This window comes from Diplotaxodon limnothrissa, linkage group LG1 (genome assembly GCF_057381915.1).
Source record: "Diplotaxodon limnothrissa isolate DT_005_m linkage group LG1, D_limnothrissa_male_GT1.1, whole genome shotgun sequence".
In the NCBI taxonomy this organism is placed as follows: domain Eukaryota; kingdom Metazoa; phylum Chordata; class Actinopteri; order Cichliformes; family Cichlidae; genus Diplotaxodon; species Diplotaxodon limnothrissa.
The window spans coordinates 25,589,310-25,612,447 of NC_140596.1; the positions used below are offsets into that span (position 1 = coordinate 25,589,310).

General features: G+C 39.7%; 3 protein-coding genes across 3 annotated transcripts; all 3 read right to left on the reverse strand.

Moving 5' to 3' along the window:
* Window positions 1–618: 618 nt before the first annotated feature.
* On the reverse strand, window positions 619–10,725 carry cenpq (centromere protein Q). The gene is made up of 8 exons (XM_085355885.1): window positions 10,642–10,725; window positions 10,508–10,550; window positions 10,308–10,419; window positions 10,094–10,162; window positions 7,164–7,293; window positions 3,316–3,435; window positions 1,482–1,553; window positions 619–810 (listed from the first exon to the last, which is right to left on the reverse strand). Exons 1-8 carry the CDS (start codon window positions 10,723–10,725, stop codon window positions 619–621), a joined length of 822 nt encoding a protein of 273 aa, XP_085212011.1.
* Window positions 10,726–14,668: 3,943 nt separating this feature from the next.
* mrpl16 (mitochondrial ribosomal protein L16) lies at window positions 14,669–18,763 on the reverse strand. Its single transcript, XM_085355891.1, has 5 exons — window positions 18,550–18,763; window positions 17,364–17,435; window positions 15,992–16,140; window positions 15,136–15,429; window positions 14,669–14,997 (listed from the first exon to the last, which is right to left on the reverse strand). The coding sequence occupies exons 1-5, from the start codon at window positions 18,617–18,619 to the stop codon at window positions 14,806–14,808; spliced, it is 777 nt and encodes a 258-aa protein (XP_085212017.1). The 5' UTR covers window positions 18,620–18,763; the 3' UTR covers window positions 14,669–14,805.
* A 708-nt stretch (window positions 18,764–19,471) lies between these two features.
* txnl4b (thioredoxin-like 4B) lies at window positions 19,472–22,884 on the reverse strand. The gene is made up of 3 exons (XM_085355903.1): window positions 22,709–22,884; window positions 22,473–22,624; window positions 19,472–20,308 (listed from the first exon to the last, which is right to left on the reverse strand). Exons 1-3 carry the CDS (start codon window positions 22,838–22,840, stop codon window positions 20,143–20,145), a joined length of 450 nt encoding a protein of 149 aa, XP_085212029.1. The 5' UTR covers window positions 22,841–22,884; the 3' UTR covers window positions 19,472–20,142.
* Window positions 22,885–23,138: the final 254 nt, after the last annotated feature.

Here is a 23,138-nt window from a genome sequence, read left to right on the forward strand (position 1 = left end):
AAAACAACATCATTTCGATGCCAACTTCCTGGCTGCAGGGTAAGTTTTATTACATGGAGTTCTTAAAAAGAAAAAACAACCCATACCTTGCATAATCCTTTCAAGAATGCTATTGTTTCCAGCACAGAGCAGATTCTCCAAATTTGTTAAAACCAAAAGTTTTCCAGATTAAACGCATTCCAGTAGCTTTAGTTAGCTGAATGTCTCACTAGGCTTGCAAAACATCAAGCAGCAAGCAGCAGCAAGATTTGGACTTGTTTTTATTCAGCGCACACTAAATCTTCCACTGTAAAAAAAAGTTTAGGCAGCAGGATTTTAATTAATTCACTGTTCAGTTGTGACTTTATTTAATTTTCAGTTGTTTAGCCTAAACTTGCCACAGAAGTTGGATATCAGGCTTTTATGTCCACCAAAAGACAAAAAACATCCACATAACAGAACACATAATTAATAAAAAACAAAGAAAAAAGTAGCTGAAAACAGGAATATGATGCAAACTCAATACCAGCGAAGCATGGTAAGCAGAAATATTCCACAAAGACAACCACAAATATGGAAGTAAGAAGTATCAAACCCAATAAATACTGAGCAGCAAATCTTTAAACCTCTTCTTTAATCCTACGTTTCTTCAAAACTCAGTGCGCTACTATTCAATACGCAGCCGGGGTGGAAGAGCCGATCGGCGTGTTCACGTGCCCGCGCAAGCAGCACCTGGTCATCCTTGGTTGGCTTCGATTTCTGCAGAATTTGGCCCAGTTTCCGAGCTGTGGCTGCAGAATCGCTGTCTGGTATAAACTTTCTCAGCAGAGCCTGAGGAAAATAGAAAGTGGCAATTTAAATTGATTTTTTTTAAATGATCTGGTCTTCTCCTAGGGAAGAGAGGCAGCAGATCAATCAGCAGTGGGTATACACACATTACCGCAGATACAAGTACAGTTTTTAAGGCTTAGAACCAGAGAAAAGATAACTGTTACAGTCCTATGGTGCCAAAAAGTGGCACAGGTGTAATTTTCAGGTATGAAACTTGCAGGTTGTAGTGACTTCAGATGACCTACACTCAGCATGACCTGTGACATGTGGTTGATTTTTCAACTAATTCCAGGTAAAACGTATGAGTGATATGACTCGTGAAAACAGCTAGAACAAAAACAAGGGTTTATTCTGTAGCTGAGTAGATAACCAAGATAACACAGAACCTAAAAGTCACATTCTCTCTCTCTCTCTCTGCATTTCGTAACATGAATTTCATGTTTTTTCACAGAAGTTGCACCACAGAGAACATGTACAGGCTTTCCTGTTACATGGTAGAGGAAGTGCCTGCTAAGCTATTTAGAAATGCTATTCATAAAAAAAAGAAGAAAGGAACAAAATGAACTTCACCTTTAGTGATAAGTAATATTGTGCAATTTGGTTAAATGAAGCACATTTCAGATAGTGTGAAAATGTTGGTTGTGCCTAGCTCTTAAAATAACAACACTCACCTCCAATGTTTCACCTTTCTGAGAAGGAAGACAGGGAAGTTTGAGAACAGCTCGTTCACTTATTCGTAAAATCTGTGAAGACCAGAAACTGTGTGAGTTTGAAGTAAATCATTAAAAACCTTCGAGTCTGTGATTCGATATGGCTCTGGTGTAGCATTCCAGGCAATACTTGATATTTCTCCAGAATAGGTTATGTCAGATTTCACAACAGCCACAAAATAGTCACATTTCAGCCAAACATCACAAAAAATTCACTGTTATGGTGATTCTGTAACAAACGTCTAGACGAACCTGTCTAACGGCCCCATGATGGTGTCGAAACTGCAGTTCACACCACGATTTTCTGGTCACTTCAGCTGTGACATCTACTATTATTAAATGACCCATTTACTGTAATGTATGTCACATTAAAACATAGTTATATAGCATATAATAAAACCTGTAGCAGAACCTCCATAGTCTATTGCAAAAGAAAGGCAAAAAGAAAGAAAGAAGAGAGTAACGTTCAAAAAGGGAAAATTCAGATCAAAGAAATAAATCGACACAAAAGGTTCAGAATTTGAAAAACACACCAGAGGTGGTAATGAACAGTTTATCAGATAAACCTGTTCATCTGCTTGTTAACATAAACAAACTTAAACGTAGCCAGACTGATCTGAGTATTTCAGAAACTGCTGATCGGCTGGGATTTCCCCCGCACAACCATCTCTAAGGTTCACAGAGAATGGTCTGAAAAACAGAAAATAAGCAGCAGTTCTCTGGGTGAAAATGCCATGTTGATGCCAGAGGTCAACGGAGTATGGCCAGAGTGTTTTAAATAACTTGATTGCTATTTTAAGACTGCTTGAAAATGATAATAAAGTCAGCCTGGTTAAATCGCTGGTTACAATCAGGGTATGCAGAAGAATATATCTAAATACACAACACGTCAAACCAAGACCACAACAGGGGCCAACTAAGAAAAAGAAACCAAGGCTACAGTTCACAGTCTCACCAGTTGCCTGGATAGATGAATCAATATCTGCTACAGCATTCAAATGGCAGGGTCAGTAAACAACATGAAGGCATGGAACCATCAGGTTCAGGCTGGTAAGGTTGTAATGGTGTGAAGCATATTTTCTTGGCACATTGTGGACTTCATAGTACCAACTGAGCATCATTTAAACGCTACAGAGACATCGTGTGTGAGAATTGATGCATGTCCATACTTTTATGACCACCATCTTCTGATGGCTGCTTACAGCAGAAGAACGCGAGATGTTGCAAAACGCAAATCTATCAAACTGATTTCTTAAATGTATCAGTGAGTTCACTGTACTCAGATGGCCCCAACAGTCCCCAGATCTCATTCTAATACAGCACCTCTGGGATGTAGTGGAAGATGAGATTCCCAACATGGATGTGCCCTTTGCCATGACAGCTGACTCTCACAGCAGGACCACAAAAATTGCTCAGGAACAACTCCAAGAATATATCAATGAGCCTGAGGCATTGACACTGGCCAATATGGTTAAATGTTCTGTATCAGATAGCACGAGGCACGAAATGACAACATTCACATCTGCTGCGACTCCTCAGTGTTTTGAGGTGATAACTTTAGTGTGAAGAGGATGATTCAGCCATGAAAAACTCAGACAATGCTGTAATGCTTTAATAGATAAATGCGTGTTTATATTAATAGCATCATATAAATGCTCATAACAGCTGGTGTAGCAGATTTTCACTAAAATAAAAAGGTCAAATTCACACCTGAATTAAAATCAGGACAGCAGTGATTGGAGAATGTTGCAATAAAGACAAATAAGTATGTGTGCTTGTGTGAAATCATTTGCACCTCTTTAGCTTTCTCCTCTTCCTCCTCTAACTGGTCCCTCAGCTGACTGCATGAGTGCTGCAAAGACTCTGTTTCCTCCTCCAGCCTCTCCAGTGCACGAACCACAGCCCTCAAGTCTTCCTGCAAAGTCAAAAAGAAGCCCTCATGTAAAACCACTGATACCATTCTCTTGTTTTAGGACTGGTTTTTTTTTTTTTGTTTTTAGCATGATATGTTATTTTTTTTCTATGACCTGTCACATCTCAGTGAAAAGGCAGAAGTTATGTTCATAGACTTTTAGACAATTTCTCCACCGTGGATTTTAAACCAATTAATTAACACATGATTAAAGTCCAAACTTTCATATTTAATTCAAGAATTATTTTTAGACATATTCCCCATTTTCATAGGCTCGAAATTTCAATTCGACTCACTTTTAACTGTAAGGCACCAAATCACAATAATTTTTTAAAACAGAATAATGAATGCACTGACCACCAAAGAGGTCTAAATGTCCACAGAAAATAGGTACAAATGACAGACATGATGACAGAATTATTTTAATGGTTAAAATCATTGAACCAAGTCAAGAACACTCTGGAGGAGGTAAGCATATAATCGTCAAAACCAACAATCAAGAGACAACTTAATGAGTAATTTGCACCTTGTTGGTCTACAGAAAGGTGAACAAGAACAAGAAAAGCTCAGACTAAATCTTTACACAGATAACACCAAGATGCACTTGTACCAAAACAAATTAAAAACGTAAAAAAAAGTAAGTAAAAATGGGTGCAGAGAGAGGAAAAACAGCTCATGGTCTGATGAATTTGTGGAGAGTGTTGTGTGTTATGGGTCACTAGTACTTAAAGATAATAGGACTGCTGTTAGCAGCAGCACGATGAACTCTTTAGTGTATTCTATTGTATTTTAATTTTGAACATGTTAAAATAGTATACAACCACAAAAGAGAAAAAAGAAGCAAAACAAAAGGAAAATGTAAAACAATTATTATAAATAACTTACATGTTCAAAAAAAAGTAGAAAGAAGCATAAGCTTGTTTAATCCCACCCCATTCCACTATTTAGTAACTAATAGTGTATACTAATAGCCCCAGTAATAAGTCAAAAGATACAAATTTACAGGTCTATATACATACTTGTGCAACCACACACATATATACACATCCCTATAGTGAAGATAGTCGGGGAGAACACCCCATCGTCTAACTTTACATGCCTATATTCTCTGCTCAGATTGAGCCAGTTGCAGAAAAACGAATCATACAGACCTTCACAGTGCAAATAGAAAACCAGGCCTGCAACGATTCATCGAGTAATTCGCTTATAAAAAGAAGAAATCCTCAACACAAATTCTTTGCTTTGATGCTTCGTTTTAACACGTGGCTCTGTAGCATTCTGATGTGTTAAATGTATCAAATCTGACGATGATATAGGAAGTCTGACAACATAAAACCCACGCACCGTGAAGAGCAAAGAGGCAGAGCCATTACTGAGACAGTAAGCTTAGGTAGAGTGAAAGAAAACGTGTTTCCAACGTTGGTTTGTTGATCGAAGCACCTGATCAACAAACTCCGACCTGAAGAAAAGCAAACTTTGTAGCTGCTCCATCCATCAGTGTTTCTTTTACACGGTGAAAATCAGTAAGCCTCCAGAAGTTGTATTAAAATATGCAGATGAACTCTTAACTTAGCCTAATAACACATTTAAATCATACAGCTTTCTGAAGGCTGATTCAAGCAGTCTTATTTTACATGGAAGCAATGCCTGCAGCAAACATTGGCGTGTCCAAAAGGGGGCATGGGATGCACTAGATCATATTAATTTTAAGGTTTCGTAACATTATCAGATTGAACGTGAAATAGTATAAAATACTGTGTTAATTAAATTGCATTAATCTTTAAAAAAAGAAACATTGATTTTGAAAGACCTGTGTTTTTCCTCTTTTGAATATTTGTTATTCCTCATTAGACAAAATTATTTCTTATCCAATTACCGTATTTCCCGGACTACAAAGCGCACCTGAATATTAGCCGCACAAGCTAAAATCAGGGGAAAATCCTGTTTTGTACATACATTAGCCGCACCTGCCTAAAAGCCGCAGGTGTTTCAATGTTGACTTATCATATGTAAGAGAATATGCACAAAGGGAATTGTCAGGAAAGAGATGGCTGTTTGGAGACACACCCCTTTTATTAATATTTTGAAAAACAAGTTATGGGTACATATTTGCACATGTAGTACATAACAGTAACCTACAGCACACCAGAAAAATAGATTCGGCCTACCTTTTAGGCTCAGGTGCAGTGACACGGCTTTAACAAGAAGAAAAGTCAGTCATTCACCATCTTTCTCTTCTTCCTGCGCTCTAAAACCACCAAAGTCCTCTCCTCCAATGTCGGAAACGAACAGGCTCAGGATGGCTTCGTCATCCACTCTCCGCTTCTCTCCTTCGTTGTCACTTTCAAAACCAAAGAAATCCTCGTTGTCAGTGTCAGAGTCGAACACCCTCAGAAGGGCTGTGGCGGTGTCCTCTCCATCATGCAGCAGTCCAGCCCTTCAAAATCCGTTGGTGATCGTGGATGTTTTCGCACTTTTCCACGCTGTCAGAATCCACCGGTGGAGTTGGGCATAACTTGCTTTTCGCAAGTTTATCGCCGCTCGTCATCCACGCCTCCCGCTGAATGCTAGCGCTACTTTGAAGTTTGTTTTTCGCGCTACTTCGTACGGCACTACGTTGCCTGGCGGACGGACATGTGACTAACATACCACTCTTGAACCCCGATCCTTCCGCCAGGCAACGTAGTGCCGTACAACAGCGGAACAAACAAAACAAATCGTCTTACGATATCACAAAAATCATGGAAAATCCATAGAAAAGCCGCACCTGACTAAAAGCCGCAGGGTTCAAAGCTTGTGCAAAAAGTAGCGGCTTATAGCCCGACAATTACGGTACTCGATTAAATCAGTGGAATTATCAATAGATTGCTAAAATTAATGACAGCTGCAGCCCTAATGGATAATAAACCAAAGCATACTGCAAAAACAACCCAACAGTTTCTCAAGCTAAAGAAAATAGATTCTTCAATAGATAAATGAACACAGTAGAGCATGCTTTCAATTACTGAACACAAAAACTGGCAGAGCATCTTAAAGGAGGAAACACAACATCTGGTGCAGTCCATTAGTTCTACACTTCAGACCCTCATTGACTGCAAAGGTTTTTCGTCCATGTAAATAATAGATCATTATATTACTAAAAATAAAATATTAAAAAAAAACATTATATTATTTTTGAGCTTCTGAAAAAATAAAAATGGCTACAATTCATAAACAGTTAAAACAATGAATTAAAGCTAAAAGTCTGCACTTCAGTCTTGATTGGCTGATTTAAAATTCGCTGGGGTGTTGTACTGTGGCAAAAATTTTTAAAAAAAATCGATGTGTCCCAGTTTACAAACATATTGACCTAATTGTATCATTCAGTTTTATTGTGAGCAGTTAAATTCCTGTTTTGTTTTTTAACCCCATCCTTCGTCTGCTCTCACGTACAGAGAGCTGAGTAGGTGTTACTTCAGAGCAGAGAAACCACAGCACACAAAATGAAACAGACTTTATCTCAATGGTGTCAAAGACCACAGTCTAACCATAAGGTAGGCAGTGCAAATCATTTTTCTCATACCTGCTGAACAAACAGAATATCAACTTGCAGAAATGTGAAAACCTCTCTATATCAGTAGGTTTTTGCACAGATGTATCAAGTTCATGGCCACATAAATTTTCCACCAAGAGACAGTTTAGCTTCCAATCAAATCCTCCAAAGCAATCGAATCATTTTTTATGTTTTTCACCTTCAAGATGCTCAGATTCTTCTCTCCAACCACTGACTTCTTAGTCTCGTCCTGGTGATGCCTGGATGAGTGCTCCAAATATTTTTGTTTCTGCACTGGAACTTTGAGTTGTGCACACTGAGCCAGGAACCTAAAATGGGTCGGAAAACACATCAGGAAAAGGCAACACAAACTGCAGTTTAAAAAAAATTCTCAAATGATGATGTCTGAATTAATAAAAGAATAAAACAGAGGATTATAAATGAATAATTTAATGAGGGTTCATCCACTTTCACTCAATCCTTATCATTGTGATGCACACCCACACAGAGCAGGGCCCTGCTTTGTGTGAAACAAACACTGAGCTGATGAACTCTGAGTTTCTGGTTCCAGAAAGGCCGATCGGTTACAACACAACAACTGATTCATCAGTGATCACTGCGTTGTGTCTAAATATGCAGACCAGTTTTATTAAATAGAGATTGCTGCAGTAACATATGCCAACTGTTTCAGTGCATGGGGACAGGCTAACAACCTAATAGCTGTCTTATCTTAAACTGCACTAAAGTCACCATCTAAGCTTGTCGTGCTTTTTGTTTATTTGTTTGAATGTTTTGTGGTGCTTGTTCTCATTCTTGCTGAACACTGGTGTCGCTCCTTTTCCTGTTTAGCCCAGATTTTAACCATTATTCACTATCTGACCTACATGCAGTTGTTTTTTGGGGGGTTTTTTTGTTTGTTTGTTTGGTTTTTGTTTTTTGGGGGGAGGGGGGCACATCCACATAGGTTGCATCTGGGGTTTTTTTCCTCTCTCAAAGGCAAATATTTGTCCTTCACAGTTTTCCTACTTCTTCATACATTCCCTCACTGTCCTTACAGGTATGTGACAACTTCTTTGAGTCCCTGAATTGAAGCTATGATTATTGTTTCTTATATTGAGAACATGAATGCTGCAAAATAGTAGATGGAAGTGCACAGGTAGAATCGAGCTGTGTTGATGAGACATGTAGTGACTTTTCTAGGGGCATCCACATCAGGTTACAGTGCAGGATATGTTTTAGGGTATCAGAGGAGTTTGCGGTTATGACTGTTTATTTATCACAAAGGTATAAACTGGGTGTAAGCAAATACCTGCGGACACAAACACAGTACCATAAGTCCTGAATTACTATCCAGAGTCACAGTGTTACACCCAATTTTTTGTTTCAGGGAGCAATCTAGTCTATAACCTATAACCTAAGGGTTAACCGAAGTCATACTTTTCATTAGACCTGCTTTCTGGAACAAAGCCTGGAGCAAAGCCACAATCTGAACATCATCAAGGTAATTATGTGGGATGTAATGAAAGGGTGTGAGCCATGCCACACCTTTAGCCACTCTTCTGGTCTTAACAAAGCACCGCAAGGCTTCTAATGTGCTAACTGATGGGGTTCAAACATACGCAAACATCACACAAGGCGTGTGACGTTCGTGTGATGTGACAGGCGTTCAAGTTTAAGTGCCGCTTTCAAGTGCCGCATGTTCCTAAAACCAACCTACACAAACTTAATTTCATGTGTGACTTAAATTTAACGTAAAAAGATATCCAACTGCATGTAGGTCAGATAGTGAATAATGGTTAATTGCCGTTAATTGCTAAGATATTAGAAAAGGTTGTGGTTATTATGTTTTAGACAAACATAATATTTTTGACAACTTTCAGTCTGTCTTTCGTAGAGCTCATTCTACTGAAACAGCCCTTCTTAGAGTTTCTAGTGACATTCTGATGCAAAACGATACATTACATTTTGCATGAAAGGCTGAAATACTGGGTTGGTGTATCTGGGTCTGCCTTAGAGTGGTTCTCCTCGTTTCTCTATGAACGATACTTTTCTGTGGCGGTCTCTAAGTACAGGTCATCTTCCACGTCCCTGTCCTATGGTGTGCCACAAGGTTCTGTGCTGGGACCCTTATTGTTTTTAATATATCTACTTCCTCTCCAGCATATTTTGAGCCCCTTTGAGGACATTTGCTAGCACTGCTACGCAGATGACATCCAGTTATATATTTCTTTTAAACCTGAAGATGTTTCTAGGCTGCAGATTCTAAATGAGTGCTTAGAATCCATCAAAAGTTGGATGGCTGACAACTTCCTCTAACTTAATGAAGAAAAGACTGAAGTCCTTGTATGTGACAGACATGTACCGTACCAAACATAATGAATGCTCTTGGTCCTCTTTCAACATTTGTGAAATCGTCTATCAGGAACCTAGGGGTAACCTTTGATTCTGCTCTTACTCTGGATGTTCACGTCAAATCTCTGGTTCGGTCCTGCTTCTATCATTTAAGAAACATTTCTAAATTGGGCCCTTTAATATCTCATACTGACCTGGAGATTGTTATTGATGCATTCACTTCATCGCGATTGGTCTACTGTAATTCACTGTTTACATGTCTAAACAAAAACTTCCTGGAACGTCTGCAGATTGTCCAAAATGCTGCAGCAAGGCTTCTGACAAAAACATCTAAGTACTCTCATGTAACACCATTGCTTATACAGCTGCACTGGCTCCCCGTTGAATTCAGAGTCCATTTTAAGATATTGGTTCTGACCTTTAAAGCTCTTCAAGGACAAGCACCAGCCTACATCATTGAACTTTTACAGCCCTATGTCCCTAGTAGGTCTCTGAGGTCTTGTGATCAGAGCCTACTTGTTATTCAGCATACAAGGCTGAGACTGTGGAACTCTCTTCCTCAGAACTTAAGATCTGCGGACTCAGTGGTCACTTTTAAAAAAACAACTAAAAACACATCTTGTTGCATTTTGCTAACTTTTGTCTGTTTTTGTTTTATACTTTGTGAAGCACTTTGTGATCTTTTTATCTAGAAATGTGCTATATAAATAAGAATTTTACTTACTTATGTTGTTTATTTATACATACTTTAACTGTAATTTCAGACTTAATGCTTACATGGTTTTCATTTTTTTCAGATGCTCCTGGCTTTCCTTCTTCTCTGTCCGCTTCACAGCAAGAGCTGCTCTGTGAACAGGGGGGGAACAAAGTGTCCTTACAAGGTAATTTTTCTTGCTAATATTGCACAATGTCAACAGGAAAACCTCAGCTTGAAATATATTTCAGGTTATGGTTAAAAATAAGAGCATTCTACTTCTGATGTGAGACTCACAGTACTGATAAGTCCATTATGTTCTCCAGAGCAGTGATGGAGGACCTGGACATCAGCGCCCTGTTGTCCTGCACTTTAGCTCTTTTAGGGTTAGGAGATGATCCTCTTTCAGCTTTAAAGACAAGAGCCGCATTAGAAAATACAAACAAATACAAACTTCACAGTTTGCTGTGGAATGAGAGGTATAAGAGGTTCCTAACCTTTCGTCTGTGATGGTTTTGGATGGATGATCTTGGCTTGGTCCTAAAGTAAATGAAGGGTTGGAGGTAACAAGTCAGCCTGAGCTGCTACAGATAACAACGACGACGACGACAGCTGGAGTGTACTTACTCACCCGACTCGATGTTTCTGCTTTTTCCTTGTTTTTCCTGTTGGGTGTTTTTGATGGGGCCCGGTCAGAACCTCGTGTGGGTTTCATGTTTGCTCGTGAAAACGTCGAAATAAACCAAAACGTTAACCTAATGTAGCTGAAACAACATGACAACGTCTGACTCCCAAAAGCGTCTTAAGTAACGAGCACGAGTTTTCTTTGAGAAACAATTAAGCCTTAATTATAAAAGGCATAAAACAAATCATAAATAGTTAAAAGACAATATAATTATTTGAAATCTAAAAATTCGCGTTATTGACGTCCTGCTTTTTCGCGCTGCTGTTTTCAAACTCCACAGCTCGCATGCGCATAAGCATTGATGGTTTAACCCGGAAAGTCGCTTGTCAGGCAGCTGTTCAAGACAATAACGATGTTGCCGTCGTCCAAAGACCGAAATAAGGGACGGGGATAAGTCTGACTAAATTATTTACTTACTGGCACATCGATAAGGTTAATTACCTTCCGTAAAAATTTAAAACAAACCCCTATGTGAGCAAAACCTGGACCAAATCGCTACCTGTGAACGCCAACTCGGGGCTAAATTAACCCTACATCCGCCATTTTGGGGAAAAGGCAGCCACCCAACGTTTGTCTAAATTTTTTTTTTTTTTAACAATTGAAACAATACAGTCACAAACAACATAACACATTATAGTGCAAATGAACTCTCGTGGAGGATTAAAAAAAAAAGAACACAGTCAATACAACAAAACTAACAGCAAGGATATGGGGGGAGGGGCTAGACAAAAAATGCACACTATTAACGGGGAAGAATTAAAAAAGAGCACAGGTTGATACACAATAGAGGTAATAATCAAAACAGTAGCAAATGGGAAATGTCATCATGGATTGCGGCAAATCTGCTTGACTTCAGTTTTTTAAGTGACATGAAATAATGTTTAAAGTCATTGATGAACCATGTAAAGGATGGTTTTCTATTCCTCCATTTACAACAATGTATATGGTATTTACCTAACAGGATGACAATGTTAATCACAGTAGAGACAGATGGATGTTGTTTAGCCATATAGAAAATAATATCAGAAATATTAAACTGGGGAATATCGTTGATCTTGAGGGATAACCAGCTGTGTAGTTCTAACCAAAAGGCAGCTGACACAGGACATGAGAAAAACAAATGGTGTAATGTTTCACAGGCTGAATCACAAAATGCACACTGTTTAACCTCAAATTTAAACCTCCTCTTTAAAAATTCAGACACAGGATATATATTATTAATTATCTTGAAATGAGTTTCTTTTACTTTTGGGGAGACAGGCCACTGAATGAATTTTGAGAACGACTTTTCCAGGAGTGACTGGTCCCCACGAAGGGCCTGCAAATATCTACCTGAGTTAAACCCCTGGAAAAGAATAGATTTGAAATTCACACTGATAAATTTATTGTTACATTTACTATCATTTAGGATGCAGTTACCAATTTTTAGGTTTGGCAGCGCTGGATTGACCTCAGAGTGTAGCATTGTGTTGCGTATCAGCTGCCTTAGGGCCAAAGGGATAGCACAGCAAACTTTTCTGTATTCTTTTAATGGACAATTAAAGTCGTGTCTCTTTGAGAAAGACACGTAATCCAATAGAGCACCACTCAAATCCAGCAAGTCAGTTACAAACAAGATACCACTCTCAAACCAGTTCCTGATAAATAATGTCTTTTTGTTAGCAGTTATCACTCTATTGTTCCATAGGGTCGACATGTGAGGAGAAAAGTTGTGTGTAAACATCATTTTCCAAAAATGAAGAATCTGTTTGTGAAAATTAGAGAGTGTAACAGGTATTTTACTAGTCTCAAAGTCACATTTTAATAGAAAATCAATTCCTCCTAGTTCCTTAAATAAAGATCTGGGTATGAAACCACATGGAATCAGACTGAGATAAGCAAGCTCTGAGCCAGTTGATCTTAAAAGTTCCGATCATTGATTCAAAGTCTAAGGCTCTGACACCACCCTTCTCATAGTCTTTAACCAACTGTGATCTCTTAATATAGTGGGTTTTGTTTTTCCATAGGAATTGAAAAATAATTGAGCTGGCTTTCCTAATATTTTGGGGAGAAATATAAAGAGAATGACTTGGGTAAATTAATTTAGAGATACCTTCAGCTTTGGAAAGGATGACTCTGCCAAATATAGTGATATCCCTGGTCAACCAACGACTAAGGGATTTCTTCATGTCGACGATACGATTGCAGATGTTGTTGTCTTCTCTTCGGGACATATTTTTAGAAATCACTATACCTAAATATTTAACTTCCAATTCAACTCTTATAGAAGTGTATCCACATCCAATGTCCCATTAAGGCCTCTAAGACTTTCCAGAAACACAGTGCCATTCTCCGTTGAAAAGGTTGACTTGTAAAGGTTACTGTAAAAATGAAGTATTTCCACGTTTATTTTGTCAAGCACTGTTTGTCTAAATACACTCCTCCTCAACCAGTGTTGCCAACTTAGCGACTTTGTCGCGGGTTTTCAGACCCCCTTAGCGACTTTTTTTCTAAAAAGTGACTAGCGACAAATTTGGCGACTTTTCCTGGTGTTATTGGAAACTTATTTATGACGACTTTTTGACGTGAAAGGGCGTGTTGCTCTTACTCTCAACAAGCAGCGATGCTGCCGTGGGCACCTCACCCGTGCTAAAGCGCAAACGGGCGGAGGACAGTCCTCCCCCAGCTGCAGGAGATGTTCACACCTATGCGTCCAAACTGCAAATGAACCGTGCATGAGCGAAGCCGCTGCTCCGCACTGACTGTAACGCAGTCAGTTCTTCTTTTACTGTTATGCTGTTTTGTGGATCACAAGGTTTAAAACTACTTATAAACACACACACATAAAGTAACTCCACCAGAGTGCCTATTTCGGGTCACGTTTGCCAGTCGAAGCCCGGATAAAGGAGCAGGGTTGGAATTGTGACATTAAACAACAATAATTGCTAAAAGAAATTTAATTTGTAGTTCTAGATAAATTCTAAATGTATTTAGGACTTTTTTTGCTCACTTTATGTCTCTTCCACGAAGTTATTTCTCTTTCCAACAGCGTAGGTCACAATTACATTAGCATGACCAATTATGCAAATTAGGTGATGACGTCATTTAGCGACTTCTAGCGACTTTTAGGAAAGCCAATAGCGATTTTCCTTACTGAGGAGTTGGCAACACTGTCCTCAACCCTACCTCTCCAAATAGTCAGTCTGAGCTTTCCCTTATTGCTAATGTTGTCCATTCTCGTCACTCCCAGTGAAAATAAGATTTTCAGCTCTGCCACGGTCTCCAGCCTCAGAACTAATAGTAAGCAAGTGCCTTGACGGTGGTTTCGCCATAATAACTATTAATGAGTAATTAATGAGTGAGCAAGTGAATGTCTGAAGGGCACAGTGTTGGAGGGGGAGCATGAACATTGTGTGCTTTTGAAGACAGGAAGAATTAGAGCTCCTGAAGCTGGAGGAAACCCATAAAAGCAGGGAGAATATTTTCAAATTCCACAGAGACGGGAACAAAGGACTCTTGCTGTGAGGGATCAATGCTAACCACTGAGCTGAGAAGCCACAAGTCAGAGATTTCATGTTCCCCACTTCAAAGTGTTGCTAATCACTTTAAGAAGACTGTAAATATTGGAGCAACCGACGCACACCATGTGGTGTAATCTGTACACTCAAATCTATATTTTCATGTAAATGTTTAACCTTTACATCTTATTTCCCCCTATTAGACAAAACTGAGTTAAACAGCTAACTGAAAATGAGCCATAGCATTACCAAAATGCCAGTGGCACGGCAGCCTGCCAGCTCACAAACCATTACGACTCTCATTTTATTTCCAGTAAAATGACACGTGACCTAACTTTGGTGAAGAGCCATTAAGTGATCATTGTTTGCAAGTTTCACTAACATTTGACGAATACTCTTGGAGTACAGACCCTTATAAACTGTGATGAGCAAAAAAAATAGACAAAAACACCACTTTAAGAACATGATATATTTGCTAACATAATTGGAAAAACACACAAAAACCCAAAAAGATGACAGAAGATCCCGACATACAACTGAAAGATGGAGCATTTCAGAATTCCAAAATCTTCTTCACATTACAACACTATTAAATTTCAGTCCCTCAGGTGTGTCACACCCTCTGTGGAAAGTGAAATTTGCCCGTGAAGCGTCCGTGGTTGTGCAGGTCGAAGGGGCTGAGCACCCTCCTGATGCCCAGCATGTTGCCCTGTGCGATCTTCTTAAAGCTCCAGGGATTCTGGTTGTTCTGCTCCATGTCAGCTGGTTTCTTATGCAGGGCTGCTAGACTCTCTTTGCTCATTACCTGGAATAAAGACATGAGAATACTGTTACCACAGAGAACCAGTGGGTAAAAACTGCGGTCACTTCTAATCAAATCGCATCATCTGAAAACAGTTCAGACTTTTTCTCCCACCAGCGCATGCCTTATCTGTGATCTCACCTTCGCAGGAAAAGGAAGCTTCTTTGCCACTTCAGTCAAGATGTGCTCGACCTCGCCCAGCTCCACCTTTCCTCCCACCTCCACGATCAAACGTCCGTAACGAACCGGTGTCACGTAGTGGTCGATGGCTCCCTTGCCCCCACCCATGCGCTGACCCAGACCTTTCCGCGTGATGGGCTTGTAAGGGGCGTTGATGCGCCACATTGCAAACGTGGTCCGGGCGTCCATCTTTCGATTGATCGTAAGACGCATCATCTCTATATGACCCCAGTGGAGGTACCCACCTCCCAAGGCCTGTATATCAGATCAGAGAAAACAGGTCACTTAGTGTCATTCTCTATTTTTTAACTATTTAAAAAAACATATGGCAGCACACAGATTAAACCAGGCAGCAACTCTTAAGTCAGTTTAATGCCAAAAACTGCAGTCCCTGAAATCAATCCACATAAAAAACCCATTTTAAAGAAGCCAACATCGGCACAAAACATTCTGGTACAAAAAGCGGCTTTGTTTCCCATCACTCACTTTCACCATCTACCCGGGCCAAACTGACAAATACCTCACTTCATTTAAACTGTGTAAAAGGCTTAAAGTTACCATGCTGTGGCCGCTGTGTGACAGACAGGTGCCGTTTCATCTCATTTAACTTGCAGGTGTACTGTTAAGTTTTTCCAGCAAGTACTTTAAAAAAAATATCTTGAGTAAAATTAAAAAAGAACCAGGTTGAGTCACCTTTTATTTTAACTATAAATCTTGATCAGCACAGAACAAACAAAATGTCAAGGCACTTAGTCATATCCTGTAAAACATGCAACACTACTGTCAGCCATATCTAAAGTAAGATAAATGCACTCACCACAATAGCGTACTGTCCCGTGGTGAAGGTATTTGCAGATTTAGCTGGGCCCTGGATATCCCACAGCTTCTTTGCCTCTTTCTTGGCCTTTTTTAAGTTCGGCACCTTGTTCAAAAACTTCAGTTTGGGCTTGTCTGGCAGCACCACATCTGTAGAGGATAAAAACAGGCACGAAGGAACATGTCACATATTTACATATTTACCTGCTACTGAACACCAGAACTGAGGGTGCTGGATGCAAATAAAAAGGTTGCTATGTGGAGAAGGGTTGGGATTGGAGCTCTAACTGCTATACTAATAGTCCACGCAACACTCATGGTGAAAACTGCACCTCCGGCACAATTTCCTCCACGGGTGTTTTGGATCAGAGGCGACCTTTTCACAACAGAAAGGAGTGAATTGACGCATGCAAAGTGTGAATTGTGTTGCCATGACACATCTAGAAGAAACCCAAACCCTAAAGATTTGTACAGCCCTGCTACAGGCACATTTATGTCAGCAATGTTTGTAGGAAAACTATAGATGTCTTCCCACTGTTCATGTTTACATCGCAGTGCAGTCTGATTGGTGACCTTTCCAAATCTACAGTGAGATGAACGTGTTTCACCTTTTCAATTTTGAACCTGTGCATAACTGAGAAAGTATTTATTACACAGCGTGCTGCGGGGAAAAGCCTGTTCTAACGTTTGAGTCTAAGGTTTATTTTTTAACACCTGGCGGCTTTTTTGCTTCTCATCCGTAAATACGCTGCATACTCTTTCACATGATTCAGTTTATTTTGAAAAGTCTCAACAGGATCTTGAGCTTTATTGTGAAAGGTTCATGTGGAAAATAAACAAGCGGACATGCCGTGGTTTTACCGTTGTTGTTGCTAACGACAACGCATAAAAACAGGCGCTTGTCCGTCTGTAGTGTGGTTATATTAAATATAAGAGAAAGAGAGAACTTTAAGAAATTAATAGAGCCATGAAAAAATATTGACGTAAACAGTTTATTTTGCGACACCATGAAACAAACTATAGCGTAAAATGAACCGATAGATGTTTTTATATAGTCATCCGATATATAAATCGTTATATCAAACAGCCCTATTCACATGAATCATAACTACTGACTCATGCACATCTGGTATATCCCTCTGCATGATTTTTGAAACAATAAATATATTTCAGGTTTTCTTAATAGGCGGAGAAATCAGCATATAAAGGCCCGCAGGTTGAGAGTTGGGGTTACTTTTGAAAGCTTCATGCTGTGATTTAAGTCATGGTTGGGGTTGTTTAATGAGAATGAAGCATGACTCTGGACCAGCAGTGTAAAGCCATAAAAATTAAACAGCCTGACACAAATAAGTGAAAAGAAGATGAATAATTACCACTGTAGTCTGGAGGGATTTCATATGTCTTCAGCCCTGCAGAGAGGACTTTCAAGTAGCTGTGCAAAGGACCTGTGGAGTAAACCACACGTGAGACAACTGTGCAAGAGGAACTTTGTGGTTTTCAGAAACAAAACAAGTCTTACTTGTGTAGGCTGTTATATTTACGAAAAATATGCTTGAAGCAAGTCTGCGGTGAACTTGTCTTCATCTGAAACTGATGTTGTCATGTCCTGTGTGGAAAATCTATTTACTGTGTGTCCAGCTTTTACAGGAAGTCAGCTGCTCTTTGTACATGTGCAGCTTATTGTTAACTGCAGGTTTCTTGTTTGGCATAATGTAATTATCATATCCTGTTGAATAAAATTAATATGGCATTTCTGTCATAGAAGTGCTTCAGTAGCCAAATGTCTAATCACTTCAATCAGCCTCAGCGTTAAGGACCTTGGGGGTCCAAGTCCTGTCCAAGTCCTGCATGCCGAGTGAAAAATTGCCAAAGCTCTGCTGATTCAATAACCTCAGAGCCCCAAACCTCATCTCCTTACCATCAGCTCAAAAACTTAGTGCAAGAGCAAGGTTTCCACAGCTGACCAAATCCTGTAGTATGCATGTGTGAGTGGCCCAGTTGCCCAGTTTTAAGGCAGGACCTCACTCATAAACTGCAAAACAAGTGAAAATGTGTTGGAAGACACCGTGCCCTTACAGTCACTGTACTAGTGTGTGGTGAGCTCACTGATCCACATCGGCACCAGAGAGAACATCTCTCATGATTTCTCTCTGTAGTCTTGTGACTGCTTCTCTACGAGCCTACTTACACCCATCCATGGATTGGTGTAATTGTGTGTATGGTGTGGTTTAAAGTAACCACACCATACACACAGTAATGCACAGCGGTGCATTACTGCACTGTGATATACGAATGAACTCACTCTTTATTTTTAATTGTTGTGTTTACTGGCTGGTTGCCCGTCTAGTTGATAACCCTGGCCAGGATCCTGTCTTCATACACTGCCTTTCTTTATGGGCTAACTGTGTAACGTTAGCATGGAAAATAAGGTTTACACAGTTTAGCTGCAGTCTCGTCTACCTAGTAGTGAATGTCGGTAACCTAATCAAAATGCCCCGTTTCCACCTTTACCTGGAGGTTAACGTTATGATGAGGTTACCATTAGCTAGCTTGTATTACCTTGTAGGTGACTGCTGGTTTGACAGATTCCGGTCAGCCCGCCGGCAGCAGCTTTAATGAGGGAGAGCATGATGTTAGCGTTGAAATGGACCCTACAAACACCAAACAGTCATTCCGTGTGGTACATATACGAGCATTTTAGGTGTGTGAATAATATAAAATTCTACAAACACCACGTTGGACAAAAGGTCGCTGCCATCGCGGAGTTACTGTAAGACTTCCGGCACAAAAAGAAACATTTCCGGTGTTCGTGTCTTTCACAATAAAAGTATTACAGCCCTCTTTCTGGCTTTTTCTTGTCATTATTATCATTAATCTGATATATTTAATGTGATATAAACATATCACATGAAAGTACAAAATCTATTGTGGTATTTGATTTATATACACATTTAGCACATGAGTTCAGAAGCTGACACAGTAAAAATCCACCTTAACCTCCTAAGACTCGAACTCTTTCATGGCATGCATTTTTAATTTCTCTTTGATATTTGGGCTGATTGGGACCTGAGAAGTTTAAAAACAAAGAATTGCCAGATTTATTTATTTTTTACCAGATTTTTTTTTTCTGACAAAAAATGAGATGCACATATGAGGATATTTGTTTTAAATTTCAATAGAACAGTAGCAGTATCATGTCCTCGTAAGTGAATATCAGGCCCTTGTAGAGCAAAATTTTGTATTTTGGTCTAGAGGACCCAAAATGTTATGTCCACATATGTGAACACCAGGTCCTAGGAGGACTATACCACAGTCCACTGCTGTCATCAGAAGATCAAATTTAATTACCTTACCCTTACATTAACACCAGTGATCCTAAGAAACTTGTTCTAAACAGGTAGAAAATGCAAACTCCACACAGACAGACACCTGTCCAACAGGAGGGCTGAGCCGAGAGAACGCAGAGAAAAATGATGGTTGAAATTTTATTATAACAGCAGAGCATGCACAGTGGATAAATGTGCCATCTCGCTGCTGATATACATTGGTTTACCACAGGAAACGCTAACACAGTGCATCAAAACTCACGCCTATCAAACGTGTGAAGAAGGCAGAAAAAAACAAAAAACACCAAAATTATATTTTTCACTGATAAAAATTTTTTTTAGTGTTAACAAAATAAACTATGAAACATTTGACAAATCCCACTACAGAGTGCGCACCTGCCATTACTTAACACAGGTAAAATTTGAACTCATTCCAGTTTTTCCAGCCTCCCACATAGTTCTGTTAAAAACTGGTAGAGACTACCCTGCAGTCAAACTCTTTACATCCCTTAGGTTTGCATTTCCTATATCATCAAATATTTGCAAAACACTTCTGTTGATATCTGTTTTTACTAACCCGCAATCCTCCTTACTGTTACACTCCCTGTAAAGGCAAAAACACTGTCGGTAATTTGATCTCTACAACAAGAACAACAACAAAAAAAGAATAAATGTTCAACAGTCTTTAAATCAGAGGCACTTTAGTATTCCTCAAACAGCTACTTTGTGGTTCAAAGTCTGAATGTCTCTTGTTACTCATTCAGCAGCCGTCAGTGCTACTCTGCAGAGCTTCTTGCCCATCACATAATGAATAAAGTCACCGATTCTAAATCCCGTGGTAGAGGAGATCATATTTGGGAATATTTTGAGGATCTATGGGACTCTGGACGATCATTTTCCCCCGCATGGCTCCTCTGTAGATCACTTCAATCAGGTCCATGAAATCTTGCTTGGTTTTGAAGCTGCCAACGAACTTGGTGTGATCTGGAGAGCTGAAAGACAAACAATTATTAACAACTGTTGGCCTTATTCTGACTCTTTGCGCATCAGCAGTAGCTTATACTTTTGGTATGTGTTGATATGTATCCACAAAATTGACATTGATTATTCTTAAGTTGAAAGTCATGCCATCAAAATGAATTTGAAAAAAGTCTGAAATCCCTTATTTCTTTATAATTAGGAACGGAAATACAACGTTAATGAAACGTGTCAAAATAAATAGAGCATCAGAGTTTGTAAAATTCGAATGAGTTTGAAAGTCAATATTTGGTATGACCACCTTTATTCTTCAACACAACCTGAACTCTCTTAGGCAAGCTTTTATATAACATCTGTAAACAGCCTTCAGGAATGGCAAATGGCAAATATTTGTATAGCGCTTTTACTAGTCCCGCCTAGGGACCCCAAAGCACTTTACACACCCAGTCATCCACCCATTCACACACACATTCACACACTGGTGATGGCAAGCTACATTGTAGCCACAGCTGCCCTGGGGCAGACTGACAGGCAAGCTTTTATATAACATCTGTAAACAGCCTTCAGGAATGAATGTTCTGTTGTCTGTCAAGATCGACGCGATGGGCAGAGCCATGAGTACTCAAACCGTGCTTATTGAACGCAATATGGATAAGATCTTGGAGAAGCTCACAGCTCTGCAAAGAGAACTGGATAGACCTGGGGACCAGTGATGGATATTAGATCACCTGCGAAATCAAATGCAGCCCGGTCACTCTAACCTTAAACCAAACAACCATCATCTTATTCAGCTACCCGGCCGTCAGCTTAGAAGGCTTCAAGGCCGAAAGCTGGCTGGAACAACTCCCCCTGATAACAGGACTGTGATTTGACCCTCTGGCCACATCCTTCAAGGCCAACTGCGGCGGCTGGAGAACTGCTGACTTTTGCTTAGAACTGGGTGAAAGGACGCTCTCTTTTCAGTTGATACAGGATACACACACGCACACAGACACACGTAATCAGACACAGATATACAATCACCCTCCTCCCCCTCCAAGCGGCTCCGATGCACGTCCTTTATGTTATATGGTGGTGTGAAGACTCATGTGCTCTCTGTGCTGAGGTGTTTTTTTTCTGTTCTCAAACTGTCGTCCTGTAGTAGCTCAGTCTGGGTGGAGTTCTTTTTCCTCCTCATGTTCCATCATATATTGCATATTCATTGCTTCCATCCTACCTCTCTTGACATGTCTTCCCAATGTGAAGTATGGGATTTGTATGTACAGTCAGAAAGGGTCCAATCTCACTGCATATGCACGTAAATGGCTATCTATCTACATATCTAAGATGACCCCACAGTGCTTAAATAATGCTAAGGTCTGGGCTTTTGGGGGGCCAATTCATGACTGATAATTTTCCATGTTTTTTTTTTTTTTTCTCTATCCAGGTATACTTGGATTTAGGGGTGGGTTTAAAAAAAACTGATTTCCTGATTCAAATCTCTTAATTTGAATAATGTGATATTGATTCATTATTCAAAATTCATTGAACCAGCAGCTAAGAAGATAAGAACTACACTTCTGTTTAATACACATTGCCATGCAGTTCCTCTTACTTTGGCAGTTTTGCTTCCACCATGATAAAAATCACACTTCCCGCACAGCTCTCTCTCTGTACTTCAAGACCAGTTTACCATCAAAAAAATCTCTGGTTTCTGCCTTATTTGGTGGCTTATTAAACACCAGTCTGTGTAACTTGACTTCCTACAGTTTTTTCATATGTATTTTAAGGGAACACTGCACAGCATGATCACAAATGCTATGTTTTCAGCTAATAGCTATTTGTAATACACCTTGTAGGTGAAAAGTGCCAATTAATGTCTGTTATCTTTTGCACATATCATAGATTCAATTAAATAAGCAGAGACACATAAGGTGTTTTTGCTGCCTAAAGACACAATGTGTGCGTGTGTGTGTTTTAGATTACTTCTTTGCTAAGTAATCTTTTAAGCGTTTGTTTAACAAAACAAAAAAAAAACTCAAGAAAGTCTGGCAAGGAAAATGTAACTGAGGGGTAGCTCAGTGGCCCTCGATAATCACTCGGGTCACTTCCCTGGTTCAAGCTATTCGACTGCTTCAAACTAATGTCTTCTTATAGTGATTTTAGGTTAATGTCATTCTGAGCCCTAGGTCCACTCACCCATAATCGACCTTCATGTGCTGTCCGTTGAAGAAGAAGACAGTGGAGGGGATGTAGCTTATGTCGAAGTATCTCGTGTAAATGGGAGCTTTATCAACATCGACGATGTAAATGGACGCCATGTTACTCAAGTCGTGGGCCGTTTTAGAGAGCTACAACAGAAAGACAGGAGACACATGAGCTAAAGTAGAGAGTGAGCAGTTATTATTTACATTCATGTCACCGTTTCAGCTTACTATCTCGTCGAGCTGCAGACACACCGAGTCATCGTCCCTGCCGAACCGTAAAACCACGACTTTTTCTGCCACCCCTTTAATGACTTCGTCGATATCTTTTTTGCACGTTAATTTGGGCAAAAACAAACTCATTTTGAGGCTAACGAGCTAACGTCTCCCCCTGTACGGTTGTTTTACTTCCGGGAGGGAAGTGCGTCATCATTGCGTCGTGTGCGACACCATCAAATATCCGCCTTAACTTTAATTAGAGACACTGTGGAAATAATTTAAATAAGCTGTGGTTTATAATTTATTATATCATATTACCATTTAAATATATTGTATAGATTTAGCTGGCTAAAAACGGCTCGTGTTCTCTTCTCAACAAAGACAATCGATGCTGTGCCACCTCGTTGTTTCCTCTACGACACATTATAGTGTGACACCGTGA